Here is a 15,257-nt window from a genome sequence, read left to right on the forward strand (position 1 = left end):
AGTCTGTCCAGCCCAGTGACTGATCTGAGAGATGTGTACATTAATTTTTCCTTAGCTTAGTTTGCTGGTATGCAAGATGTCCACCCAGGGCACCTGGCACCTTGTCATTGAAGATGGCATTTTTGCTGGCTTTAACTTTAGTGAAAATGTGTTAAAGTTTCTAGTTTTATTACGTTGTTTGTTAGTATCATATTGCAATAGGTCACATTACTGTCTAACCTTTGACACGATGCTCTACCTACTGATACTTGGAATAGAGTTAACTCAAATTAAGATCCGTAATTATTTAGTTTTCTTGTAGAGGAGAAAACATGTGGTAAGACTTGGGAGTTGCCTAATTGTTTTTGACATATTATGTGAAGCTGGTTATTATTTATTTATTATTTTATTTTTCTGATTTTATTTATATATTTTTAATTAAGAGATCTTCCTTAGGTCACTGTGTCTTTCGGGGAAAATGCAAAGCTGTGTGAAATTAAAGATATCTGCTGTATTAAAAATGCAATTTAAAAGAAAGTTCTTGAAAACTTATGGGGGGGAAACCTAATTATTAAAATAACATGGTTAAAAATGTGAACACCCCTTTACAGGTATACTCCTATACCCCTTTTGTACATGCACCAACTCAAGCACTACCCCCCTAAAAAAGTGTTTGTCTTTCCTAAAAATTGATCTCTGAATAAACAATGTAATTTACATTAAAACGTATACTTGACACTTGGGCCTGGTGGGTCTTGCAAAGCTTGTCAATCCTTGTTAAAATGTCAGAAAGGCAAAATCTCATCCCTTCTTTAATATCTAATTTTGCTCTGTACTTTGTTTTAATAATAGCCAGTGCAGAAAACCCAGACTCGCATAACTATGCAGCTGCAAAAGCCAGCAAGGATTCCTTTGTTTTTGCAGTAAGCTCTGGATATTCAGTTGGGATGTCGAACTAAAAACACAAGATGTTTAATCCACAGCGCTGATGTAAAACAAACAAACAAACAAACAAATAAACAAAAACATGTCATTCAGTTCAATTAGTTTAATTATAAATCAGGCCAAGTCAGTTAGGCAGGAGAACATCATGAAACCTTTGATTTTATCAGAGTGATCCATGACATTAGTGTGTTGACCCAGCATGCTTGTGTTAAGCCTATTTAGGTCATCAAATAAATCTGCCAAGTATGTGAGTTTGGCATTTCATTTGGGACCTTTGAATTAATCTACAATAGAAGAATTCTGCTCCATCAAAAAACTAGTTAGCTCTGTCAAACACTCTCCACAATATAGCTCGATGGGAAAGCCAGCAAACTGTCTCTTCCCTGGCCCTGGTAGTCTGCATCCATTTATTTGCACAGAGCAGCAAAAATACACAACTTCAAGGGCCTGGCCATTATGAAATTCAAATTGTTGTACAATGTACAATATAATTCTATTTCATGCTCATTTTTTTCTATGCCCTTGCTTCTCTGTGTAAAATGCAATGTGTTGAAGCAACAGTTGGTGCTACCTGTTTTATTCTCCCTATCAATTTTTTTTTACTGCCAGTCATAACCCTTGCCCAATCTGATACAGCTGCCCCATTAAATACCTTTATCTGCTCCTATTATTCATGTTGGCAATGCGAGAGAACAAAAGAAATCTTGCAAACAAATACTAACAGCTGAGCCTAATTTCCTACATCTGTGGATTCATTGATTTGAATTAAATAGGCAGAGACATTGGACATTTTTAACATTGGAAATTTTCCATCAATTTTTCTATTTATTCAGTCAGTTTTCTGACTAAACTTGCATGCTTTCAAACAACAAATATATAACACCCTTGGGTTTGGGTTTATCTTTGGGACCCTCACATGTAAAGCCGAACTCCAAATATGAATTATTGTACTTACGGAGTTTGATGCTTATTGTCACACTCTTTTGTTTTATTGTAAATTTTTTGGTGACAAATCTATCAACTTTGAACTGAAAAACAACAACACGGATTTCAAATAGACTTGTGATCTCCAACTCTGCTATCATTATTTCTAAACTAGAATCCACACAACACGTGCAGAATTGAAATAATGTGCATGCATATCATTATATATTTTGACTAAACTTGATGATCATTTTTGTTTTAAAGCACAGTAGTTTAAACTTAAGACTTGGATGGGATGCTTTGCAGTGACAGGGACTTGGAAGCTTGTCAAGGTAAAGGGCAAAATGGATGGAGCTAAATACAGGCAAATCATTGAGGACAACGAAAGACCTAAGACTGAGACAGATATTCACCTTTCAGCAGGACAATGACCCCAAGCACACAGCCAAAGTGACACTGGAGTGGCTGAAAAACAATATACGGAATCCTCTAGTGGCCCAGTCAAAGACTGAACTTCAATCGAATGAAAATCTATATCGAGACTTGAGCATTGCTGTCCACCAACAATCCTCATCCAGCTTGAACAATTTTACCAAGAAGAATGAGTGAATATTGCACAGTCCAGATGTGCAAACCTGGTAGAGAGTTACCCCAAAAGGTGGTTCTATCAAATATTGACATAGGGGGTTGAATACTTGTCTAATCGGGGCTTTCTTTTCATTAACTGTTGTTTCACAATAATAATTACTTTGCCTCTTCAAAGTGTTGAGTAGGTTGTTTAAATCAATCAACTATGTAAAATCATACAAATTTCAAGTTGTAATACAACAAAATGTGGAAAAGCCCAAGGGTGTGAATACTACCTAAAGACACTGTATAATACCCAAATGATATGTGCTTCCTGTACTGTACCAAGTACCTTACCATGGCAATTAAGTAAATTACACATTTTTGGGGCACTTGTCAAATTTACAACAGAAAACAGAATCCTTGTTATAATGACTTTGAATAAGTACATTAAACTTTGAGAATCGCAATTTGCGTACTTACAGATTTTGTCATGTTTGTTTTGGCCTGGTGGTCAACTAGAAGTTTTACCAAGAGTATACTAAAACCAATAGCCTAGACAAGAATGTATTTCCTATTTCAACAGAAAATGTAGCCATGGATACATATGGCTCATTAGCATTGTATTTCAATTACTACCATTCATAACAGAATATGAAATGTAATGATCTTGTGCTAATTGTTACTCTGCATGAGAATTCGGTTGACTAACAAACCCTTCTGCCAAAAGTTACCTACATGATGATATTGTGTGTTGTAGAAGAAATTAAATATATTATTTACCTAAACACTCTCATTTTTACAACATCCTGTTTGAGCAGTAGCAAAATAACCTATAAATGTTTAAATTTCTATCATCTTATACTGTAAACACTACAGAGCATTCAGACATGTGAAACGTTTTCTTCTCACATTGTGCATAGCTATACAAACCTGTTCGAAGGGAAGTGGAACTCTGATGCATTTACTGTATCTTATTCAGAGTCAGACTACGTGTCGTAATGTTCTGGATCAAACGGAACATCAAAGCAGGAGAAACAATAGTGCATTTATCTTAACCAAGTATAATCAAATAATATTTGTTTGTATACTAGTGACTAAAGTATTTCATCTTTCATTTACATTATACTTCTAATATGTAACACTTGGTTTTTGTGGACCAGATTTTGTATCTGGTTGTATACTTTTTGGGGATTATATAGATGTCTCCTTGGGTTTTATTATATTTTTTTGTACTCAGAAGTCTGGTTCCCACAGATACCCCTATACTGCCTCCTCTTGCACCCTCCAAAAAAATGTTTTTAATAACCATTAAACATAACAACATTTATGCCCATACACCCATGATGTAAAATACCATTTTACCTAGAGCACATGGTAGTTAATTAATGTGAAATTGACGTTAGTACCATTATGTATATTTTCAATAAGTTAGAACCTCTTTCTCTTTCTTTGGTTTCCCCTTTAAGTATTGCATTACCCCTGATGTGTTCTCTCACGTAATTACATTTTCAATCAAAGGTGACGTGCTCTCTCCAATACAGTAGCATGGTGTACAAAAAAGAAATAGATAAATAGCACCTCAATGAGATGCAGCTGCCAATGCTGACAAGAGGCAACCCTATTCCCACCAATATATATATATGTATATATATGTATATACAGTGAGGGAAAAAAGTATTTGATCCCCTTTTAAGAGAGTGCTCCTAATCTCAGCTCGTTACCTGTATAAAAGACACCTGGGAGCCAGAAATCTTGCTGACTGATAGGGTATCAAATACTTATTTCACTCATTAACATGCAAATCAATTTATAACTTTTTTGAAATGCGTTTTTCTGGATTTTTTTGTTGTTATTCTGTCTCTCACTGTTAAAATACACCTACCATTAAAATTATAGACTGATCATTTCTTTGTCAGTGGGCAAACGTACAAAATCAGCAGGGGATCAAATACTTTTTTCCCCTCACTGTATATATATAGACACACACACACACCATATTCATCATAATAGAAGCGCACCTCCCTATTTCAGAATATTTTTCCCCCCTGATATCCAATTTTGTTTTAAATTGTATTTGTAATTTTCTATTTTTTGGGTGCATGACCCAAGGTTATTGTTGCTTATTTGAACAGATTCAAGTACTGAATAAACACAATGTAACCTATTTGCTAAAATTAGTTTTACTTAAACTTGTATTTAAAGTAAGAACATGCAGGGCCGGCCCTAGCCTTTTGGGTGCCATAGGCAAGATTTGATTGTAGGGGGCCCCACCTCGCCACAAAACATTTTAGTGGTACCCATCTTTATGGTGAAGAGAAAATGTTTAGCTAAAAATAAGAGAGATGCAAACATTTGAATAGAATCACAGAACATGTATTGCACTTTAACATACACTGAAATAGATTTAGTAATACATACAAATGTGAATAGTGTACTGTGCACATTGAAATAACAGCAATGACCAATACAGAGTTTAGGTCAAAAAACAACCACGCCATAAATACTCAGTACTGAAAATACTATATTACACAGTGCACATTAAAACAACATGTATTTAAAAATATACAATACCATCAAAAATCATTAGCTGACAACTGACAAACTACTGTAGTAGTTAAGTACTAATCATTAGCATCATTGTGATGGCAACTGCAGCAGGCTAGCTATCAAGGTGATGTGACCTTCCACCACTAAACCAGTCACATCACCAACATTTTCAAAAATTAGACTTTTCTTAATTACTGATTGAGCTGGATTGTTGCTTTATATATAATAGTTGCTCACAAAGTTTTGACATTTTAAAGTCCCACTACTTGGAATATACAAAATGGTTGTTAAAGTTCAGGACATTCTCTTCATAAACTCTTTAGCAATATACACTTATATCCATCATATTCACATGACATTTAGCAGACAAATCCTTGCCATGTGTGTTCTGACATTCCTTGAGACACTATGCTTGAGTCACAGATTAAATGTCCCTCTCGGGTTTAAATGGTCTTAGTTTATTGCACTATAGAGGATCTGTTGTTTACCTACAGTAATGCAAAGGAGTGTCTTGTGCTTTTGTTGTGTAATACTTAGTTTTATTCATTTTACCGAAAAGTGAATAGAAGTGTTTGATAAAGTTAGGATTACAACATGATGTACAGCACTGAACAGTGCACAACAGACCCACAAGAATATAGAGAGCATCACGATAACAGGAAACAAAAGTGTTACACATTGCAATTAACCATGAAATGTCCATCAGCAATTTACTTTAATTTACAATAAATGGACCAGTTATCTTTTAAAATGTGACCATTTTGGGATATATTATTTCAAACAGTAGAGTTTGCACATAAACTGCTTGCTGTGGAAATGGGCATGTTTCTGACTTTTTTGTGGTGTAGCGTCACATATTTTCTTTTAAATTCTGCAGTTCTTTCCACTGCCAGTTCTGCCTTTATAAAGGCGAAACATAAGAGCAATAAGTAGGAATAAAGAGCACGGTTCACCTTCAGTCTGTGTCAGAGTCTTCCTTCCTTACTACTCACATAGCTATCCTGTTACAAATATCATATATAATAAGATAAATATAAAATGATATGTTTTCTAGCAATTATGAACATCAGTAAAATGTCTAAAATGCATGTCAGTTGTTGAAAGCTAGTTAGACAGTTATTGATATTTTCTATGTCAGTTATTGTTGTTTGTTTTGGTTTCTTGGCAGGACGGAATGGGCAATCTTAGAGTAAACAAGGATGGGATAAGGCTGGAGGGTATTTCTCAATTTCTTCTTCCATTGTATGTCAAAGAAATACGATCAAGAAAGGTAAGCAAACATTTGTATTTTACAGTATGTGTTTTTTAGATTTCCAAATGCATTATAAATATCACGTACATATGTAATAAAATAAAACATTTTTTTAGTATACATTACAGAGCTTATCATTGGACTGTTAGAATGTGACTATTCAATTGTTCTTAAATATAAACACTGTTATACAACAACCCAGCTCTCAGGTCCTTTTGTTTGGGGGGAACAGCATTTATAGACCAAGAATTCAAAGAAGCAAAACTTTTTTTAATGCACAAAAATAAAAATAATTAATAACAAGCAAAAACTAAAGGCGGTCCCAAATTCCACTTACACAAAAGGAAAGCAAGGGAAAATCCAAGGCTCCATTCCACAAGACCATTGAACAGCCTGCCAGCAGCAAATTACTCAGTGGTAAAGTGTTTGGTTAACTGTATTACAAAAGCTGGTGCTAGAATCAAATGTTCTCAACCTTAATTTGATCATCTTCCCTCCCTTGCATTCAATCTTCATATTTTAAGCTGCCCTTCCCATCCCATTCCACACACAAACAATAATAAAATTGTAAACTTACGTGGGTTTATGGAGACAGTCTACAACCTACTGTGTGAAGCAGTTTACTTTTGTGAGGAATCGGGATGCAGATAGTCAGGTTGCGCTTATATTTGTGCTGGTGACCCTATAATGGGTTGCTATGGGTGAGTCTTTTCTATTTTCGTTCTGTCTCCAGCTGGCTTTGAACTTTGCTCTTCCTCCTACAAGTGCTTTTCCTGAGAACTTTGACCAGGCACCATTTAAAATCTTAGACCCCAGTCACACTTATTAGACCGGTTCAAGTCCTCCTCAAAATGAGTCCTTTATTTTTCAGAGACCCCGTTCACATTTGAGGTATAAGTCAGTCTTTGTGTGTTCTCATACGTGACTGGACAGGCAGCGTAAATTGCGGTGAACTGCTTGTGGGTATATATTTGTTTGTTTTGTGAAAGTAAGTCTTTACCAAATATAACAGTAACAGAAAATAAAAGCTTACCTTTAGGTATGAGTTTATCACTTCCCATTAGTAGGTGTATCTACCTTTTGATAAAATAATACTTATCATCCAGAATACTGATTCTTAATCGTATATAATGACATAAATCACATGCTGATTGATGATTTTGCTTCCCAAATTTTCTTAAATGCCAAGCTCTCAATTTCTGTTAACTGTGTGTTTTGTGTTAACAAAGTGGAAGGCTTTTCCAGATCTAGTTCCCTTTGGAAAACTATTCTCCAGTTTAACTGTGTTAAATCAAAACTAACAAATCTAAATATCTGTCAGCCCTGTCTAATGTTTTCTTTGGGTTGGAATATTTCAATATGTTTCAACATTGGCAACATTTTGTGAGTTTATGCACTTTCACCAGTAGATTATTTTATTATAAATACAAACAAATTATGACAAATGTATATATTAATATTGTAATGACAAAGGTCTGGTATGAGAATGCAGACACTGTCCTGTAATTGACTGCAAATAAAACGTTTTATTTGTCTTAACTCAAAACACAGCTCCTGTAACTGACAAAGACAGACAAATAAAACTCTAAAACAAACTAAATTATAGACGTGCTTCTCAGCACACTCACACACTTACTCTAAGGTACACACTTTTTCACCAGCAGTACTCATTCATTCAACCCTGAGTTTCAGTTGTCCTTTTGTCTCTGTCCTATGTGACCTTTGCTCAACCCATCCAATTGCAGGTTTCCTCTCCTCATGATCTGCTCAGTGACAGCCCAGGAACAGCATCACAGGAGAGAAATAGCTGGGGCTCAGTTATGCAGAACTATTTACACAGAATTACATTCAGAACATTATCATTGGCAAACACTTTGCACTCCTGATGCACTCTCCTTCAGTCCTTCCCTACCTTATACCAGCCATCTCATCTACACTGACTCAACAGTTTTTTAAGCATGCCATCTATCTGCGTCTTTTATTTTCTCCTTCATCCCAGTTACTACCCCTTGGAACAAACATTTTCAGCTTGTCAACATAGTGCTTCTTACAAATTGCAATATGGGAGTGGTTATGAGTCTGAAATACAGAAGGATCAAGCCTGGTCCTATATTTTGTGTTCTGAGCAGTATCAAAAGGTGGCCTAAATAAATCAGTATGTTTTGGCAAGTTTGAAACATTACTTTCTGAATGCTGATTTTCAAGCCACACAGTAAGTAAGTGTGTAAATGACAAAATAATTAAATAAACAAAAAAGAAAAACTAAGGACTAAGGACCAAATCAAACTCATCAAGAATGTTGATGTTTAAAGCTTTCCTGGTACAAAACCATTGATAATTCCCAGTATCAAAACAAGCCCCTTTCACATAGAAAACTGGGTGGAGAAGGGCAGTGGTTCCACATCACTTGAATCATATGATTAAATAACATGATTAAACTGTGTAACATTCATATAATTTTGTGGGCCCCCCAACTCCCAATACAAACACATACACTCTCACGTTCATAACCCAGAAAACGCTGTTTAAATATATTTGACAAATGAAATATAAACCGATCAGACATAACATTATGGCCACTGACAGGTGAAGTGAATAACACTGATAATCTCATTATCATGGCACTTGTCAGTGGGTGGGATATATTAGGCAGCAAGTGAATATTTTGTCCTCAAAGTTGACGTGTTAGAAGCCTGAAAAATGGGCAAGCATAAGGATCTGAGTGACTTTGACAAGGGCCAAATTGTGAAGGCTAGATGACTGGGTCAGAGCATCTCCAAAACTGCAGCTCTTGTGGGGTGTTCCTGGTCTGCAGTGGTCAGTACCTATCAAAAGTGGTCCAAGGAAGGAAAAGCGGTGAACCGGCGACGGGGTCGTGGGTGGCCAAGGCTCATTGATGCACGTAGGGAGCAAAGGCTGGCCCGTGTGGTCCGATCCAACAGATGAGCTACTATAGCTCAAATTGCTGAAAAAGTGAATGCTGGTTCTGATAGAAAGGTGTCAGAACACACAGTGCATCGCAGTTTGTTGCGTATGGGGCTGCGTAGCCCAGTCAGGGTGCCCATGCTGACCCCTGTCCACTGCCGAAAGCACCTACAATGGACACGTGAGCATCAGAACTGGACCACGGAGCAATGGAAGAAGGTGGCCTGGTCTGATGAATCACAAGTTCAAGGTGTTGAATAGGCCTCCAAATTCCCCAGATCTCAATCCAATTGAGCATCTGTGGGATGTGCTGGACAAACAAGTCCGATCCATGGAGACCCACCTCGCAACTTACAGCACTTAAAGAATCTGCTGCTAACGTCTTGGTGCCAGATACCACAGCACACCTTCAGAGGTCTAGTGGAGTCCATGCCCCGACAGGTCAGGGCTGTTTTGGTGGCAAAAGGGGGACCTACACAATATTAGGCAGGTAGTCATAATGTTATGGCTGATCGGTGTATATTTATGTAATATAATACAAAATTCCACACATTAATTTGCATTGCATTCAACATGCCTTCCATTCATAAAGTCGTTAATGAGGTTACATTTTGTGGGGCATTCATTTTCAATGGATAATAGCTCCTATAGTTCACTTCACTACCTCCTTGGTGAGTAACAACACAACAATGTATGCAAGCATACTATAAAATATTATATTACTGTACTTTCATAATAAGTAAAAGATGTTTCTCCCAGTATCAATTGATTTGATTTGATTTGTTTTCTTTTAATGAATGAAGTGCATATTTTCAGTTTCCTTCTGCCTTCTGTAATTTAATATACACATTTAAATTAATAGTGCACGAAAGGCATCATGACAATTAGATTTTCTAAAGCTGGATTTGCATTCAATTATAAACATGGATGTTTTCATGTTTCAACACATCTGCCTCCCCTTCCAGACCTTTATTAAATACATTTGGCCAACAACTTTAAGGTGACTCTAACAAACTATCACATTGTCAATTCAGGTTAAATGTAATGTAGTAATGATTAATGGGTACAATAATATAGAGCACAATATACAAGTCCTGTGGATCTGTCCTGGGCTTTCTTTCTGAGGAACATACACAGAATCCATCCCATCTTCAAGGGCTGTTTGTCCAGACCCTGTTTCTGTCCCACCTGGATTACTGCAGCTCCTTCCTGGCCGGCCTGCCTGCATGTGCTACCCAACAAACCTTCCCACGGAGGTCAGGACCGCACAGTCCCTGACCACCTTTCGGTGATTTCTTAAGACACATCTGTTCAGACTGTTCATCTGTACCTGTAATACAGACTAATCTCCTGGGCTGCTCAGTACTCTTGCTCTTCTGCACTTTCTAATTAAACTATGCTTCTTTATGCTCCTGCTTACTAAACTATTGTTAGCATTTAATTTGACTGCAACTTCTCCTATGTCTGCCCCTCCCTTCAGCACATACTGTACCTAGGACGTAGCTGTATTATATCTGCACTTGGTAGCTTGTGTACTATGGTGTATGATGGTTTGAAATGTTTCTTGTGTAAACTATTCAAGTACACTATTACAGTGTTACTACCTTACAGTGTTATATTTACATTAGAATAGCTTTAAATATTGGCTCTTTATTCTGTTTGGCTAAAAACATTTTTACAACATATAATTATGGGCTAGACCATAACAAATCATGGAATTTATTGCAGGTTCCTAATTTGCAATTTGAATTTGAAAACTATAATGGACTTTGGATGTTTTTACCATTATTTTATACAGAGAGCTAAAAAATTAAGTAAAATAATACTTATAAATAATCACTTATCCATATATGTATGTAATAATACATTAATCCTCAATGTAGCACCTCCTGTTTAGCATTATGTATAGGCTGCATGTATACAATATTTTTTGGGGGAGGTTATTCATTTTCCTTTGTCTTTGTGACAATTGTTAAGTTAATGCATTTCCATTCTTAACTCCCACAATTAGCTTCTGTCTCTTCCGTTCTATTCAGAAGGAATTGTTGGCTGGCCAGTTACTGTCACCTCATACATCTTTCCTTGTTTAGTTCCCAACAGAAATACAGCTTATTGCTTATTTGTTGTATGTAAAGTCACATGCCATTGCTTGGTCTAAAAATAAATCTAAATCATATTCTTCATTGCCATGTTTGAATAAATTTTCCTTTAAAGTATTTTTCTGAACCACCACATATCTATTGAACCCGGTTCTACAGTGTGTATAGTCTCATGACTGCTTTTGTCATTTCACTGTTGGCAGATTTCTTTATCACTTTTGCATTTCTTGTCTTCTTGAAAATGTGATATTCAATGTAGACATGTATTACTACTCAATTTCTTAGCAGACACCCTTATCCAGGGTGACTTACAATTGTTACAATATATCACATTATTTTTTACATTTTACCCATTGATACAGCTGGGCATTAACTGGAGCAATCTAGGTAAAGTACCTTGCTCAAGGGTACAACAGCAGAGTCCAGAGCCCTAACCACTACTCCTCACTACTGCATTATAAAATCCCATGTAGGGAAGATTCAAACAAAATTAATAAATACAAAATGCCCCCTCATCTTCCCATTCATAGCTACAACAACCAATCTATTTCAGTTCAGTTAAACGTTTTAAGTGAAACGTTTAAGGTGAGATATAGGCTTAAGCAGTAAATAACTGAAAAATATGTTTGAATAGAAAAGATGAGACCAAACGCAGCACAACCTATTGCTTTTATAAGAACTGAAATGCATTAAATTGCTGTGTCTTGGTTCAAGAAACTTGAGTTAAAATCACAATTGCTAGGCTCCTGATAGCTGTATGTGCTCCAGCTTTGTCAGACCAGAGAAACAGTAGGCAACAAGAACATGTTTATAGTTGTATGTATAATGGCCAGGGACATAGCAATAAAGAATCTGATTCATATGATGATTTTAAAGAACAGTATGAATGATAAAATACATATATGAAATACAGCAACCGTGCTATTTATGCATTATGTTAAAATATTACTATAGAACAGAACATTTTAACTGTTAAATTAATTGTGGTTTAAGACATTGATATAAGGTTTGTTTTCAATATTCCTTTTTACACAGTGCTGTAGGCATTTTGAAGATAAGCAACGAGAAAACAGTAATTTCAAAGTTATTATTATTATATTTATTATTATTACTATCATTATTATTAAGACTTTAACGGTAAGGCACCACTGAATTTACACGAGTTGCTGGGGGGGAAGACAAATCCTTGTCTGTTCAGGTAAGTGATGAAACGTCGTGAAACAGCATTCCGTCACTTTAAAAATGAAAGGATTGAACAGGAATATCACACTCCTCCAAAGGTCATAAAAAACAATATTTTTTGGAAACATTGATAGGTGGCCTTTAAGAGTGATATGAATGATTGTGTTACTGTATTTCTTTAATCTTGCACTGTATTGCATTTTTAATTACCATTTTGTGACACACTTGGGTGTAATTGTATTGTTTTGCTTGAGGCAATGTTTCTCAAACTGTTTTATCACACGGACAATTCAGCTGATGCAAACATTTCCACAGACCTCCCAGCCCCCCACTCTAGTGTCAAAACTCATCAGGTTCTCTCTAAATACCAGTAATACAAAATTATTAATATTACTGAACCATTATTACATTTCTTTTCTATGCAGGAAGTAAAAAAGGGGGAGTATTTAGAGCTTATGCCACCATTACATATACAGTACTATGAATAAGTATTTGTCCCCTGTCTGATTTTATGCATTTTTGCACATTTTTCACATTGTGTTTGGTCATATCTGTTTGTGGGTTGTAGTTGTATATAGATGGAGTTGTAGAGAAAAAATGACACCAAAGTCATGTTTGGTTCTTCTTTCATTTGTTTGGTGTGTAAGGTAATCAAAATCTTCAGGTGTGAAAAGGATATTGCTCCCCATCCCCCCCCACCAGTTAATTCAACACACTTGAAGGGATAATAAGGGTCCAGCATTCAGGCCTAGAACAACATCCAGGGATGTGCAGGCCGGTCAGTATTCACGATTCTCCTATCAGAAAGACACTGGGCAAAAATGGGATTCATGGCAGAGAAGCAAGGCGGAAACCACTGCTCACTTAGAAGAACATGAATGCTCGTCTCAGGTTTTCCAAAAAGCACCCTGTGGGGGTGATCTTCATTGCTGTAGTCAGACAGGCAGGCACACAACTGTTTTTAGCAAAAGTAGCAAAAGTTTATTTGAACAAAAAAAGCAACAACAAGAAACAACCTTCATGTAGACGCCGGACACAATAACTGCCGGGAGTCTCAGCATTTTGGTGTTGGGACTTTTATTGGGAATACGACAACACAAAACAAAGTGGGAGAAACAAAACAAGGCAAAAAGTCCAACAACCGGACAGCAATACAAAAACCAAAAGGAAAGAAAAAGCAAAACGTCCTCCGGGCAATCAGGAGGCGCAGGGTCATATGTCTCCAGCTGTGGTCAACTACTACCATGCCCCAAAAGAGAGAGAGAGAGAGAGATTAAGTAACCACAGCACAGCTGCTGCTGACAACACAGTTGCCTCGGTGCTCATTGCAAGCAGCCGTGAGTCCGCAGCCTGTTCGCGAGGGAGCGGCCAACACAGCTGCAGCACATGAGCACCTAATTAGCGTGTGTCAGCAGCAGCCATGCCGTGACAGACAGTGGCCTGTTACACACACACCCCCCAGAAAAGGACGCTGACAGGTGGGCTGGGAGAGAGAGAGGAGGAAGAAGAGGAAGGGACAGGGGAAGGGGAAGGAAAGGGGCGGGAGAGGAAGTCTGCATTGAGATGCTGAGGGCCAGGGTGGTGACGCACTCGGAAGGTGAAGTCCTGCAGGGCGAGATACCAGCGGGTGATGCGGTGGTTGGAGTCCTTCATGCGGTGCAGCCACTGCAGGGGGCCGTGGTCCGTCTCCACCTGGCACTGCTCCGTCCACTGGACCATATCTGGAGCACCTTTTCGTGTCAGTTCAGTCAGGGGGTAAGCCAGGGTGGCAAAGTCCAGTAGAAACCGGCGATAATACCCAGCAAACCCTAAAAACTGCCGAACTTCCTTTTTGGACTTAGGGGGTGGACAAGAGGTGATAGCGGTTGTCAACCTTGTCAACAACTGGCCGTATTCCAGTCCTTACTGAAAATCACCACATCGTCCAAGTACGCAGAGGCATATTGTTGGTGGGGCTGGAGCACACAGTCCATCAGCCTTTGGAAAGTGGCCGGGGCTCCATGCATCCTGAAAGGCATAGTGCGGAACTGGTACAACCCCGAGGAGTGGAGAAAGCGGTTTTCTGGACGCTGGACTGAGGGGGATCTGCCAGTATCCCTTGGTTCAGTCCAGTGTCGTAAAAAAAGTGAGCAGCGCCCAGCCGGTCCAGCAACTCTTCCACACGGGGCATCGGATAGGCATCAAACCTAGACACTGCATTGAGCTCCCTATAATCAACGCAGAACCTAGTGCTGCCGTCAAGCTTTGGCACCAAGACTATAGGGCTACACCACTCCAACTGTGATTTTTCTATGACTCCTAGCTCCAACATCTTCTGCACTTCTGCATTGACAGCCTGCTTTTTGTAATAGGGGGTGCGATAGGGTTTTACACGCACGCAGGTGTCAGGTGCCGTGTGGATGTGGTGTTCAATGAGAGGTGTGAGCCTGGGTCGGTGAGAAAAGACATGCTGGAAGTGGCTTAATAAAGAGCGAACCTGCCGTTTCTGGGTGTTTGTTAAATTGGGTTCAATGCGAATCTCAGAAACAGCGGGTTCAGACTCTTTATTTTGGGAGGAACTGGGAGCACACATTGCTTCTTCGTCTTGCCACTTCTTCAGCATGTTAAGATGGTATATCTGCTTTTCTCTCAGACGGTCTGGGCGACACACCTCATAATCAACCTCCCCTAAGCGGCGTGTGACTACAAAGGGTCCCTGCCACTTAGCCAGCAGCTTAGATGTTGAAGTTGGGAGTAACACCAATACCTTGTCCCCCGGTGTGAACGATCGTAACCGGCCTCCCCTTATGTACAAGTGCTGTTGTTGCTCCTGGGCCTGTAAGAGATTCGACTGT

General features: G+C 38.1%; 1 protein-coding gene across 1 annotated transcript in view; it reads left to right on the forward strand.

Moving 5' to 3' along the window:
- sgcz (sarcoglycan zeta) overlaps positions 1-15,257 on the forward strand; it is an 84,073-nt gene that overhangs the window by 4,883 nt on the left and 63,933 nt on the right. Inside the window, exon 2 of the mRNA XM_066718284.1 lies at positions 6,134-6,235. Coding sequence (XP_066574381.1) covers positions 6,134-6,235 — 102 coding nt within the window. The remainder of the gene's footprint in view (positions 1-6,133; positions 6,236-15,257) is intronic.

The sequence above is a fragment of the Amia ocellicauda genome, chromosome 12 (assembly GCF_036373705.1).
Source record: "Amia ocellicauda isolate fAmiCal2 chromosome 12, fAmiCal2.hap1, whole genome shotgun sequence".
In the NCBI taxonomy this organism is placed as follows: domain Eukaryota; kingdom Metazoa; phylum Chordata; class Actinopteri; order Amiiformes; family Amiidae; genus Amia; species Amia ocellicauda.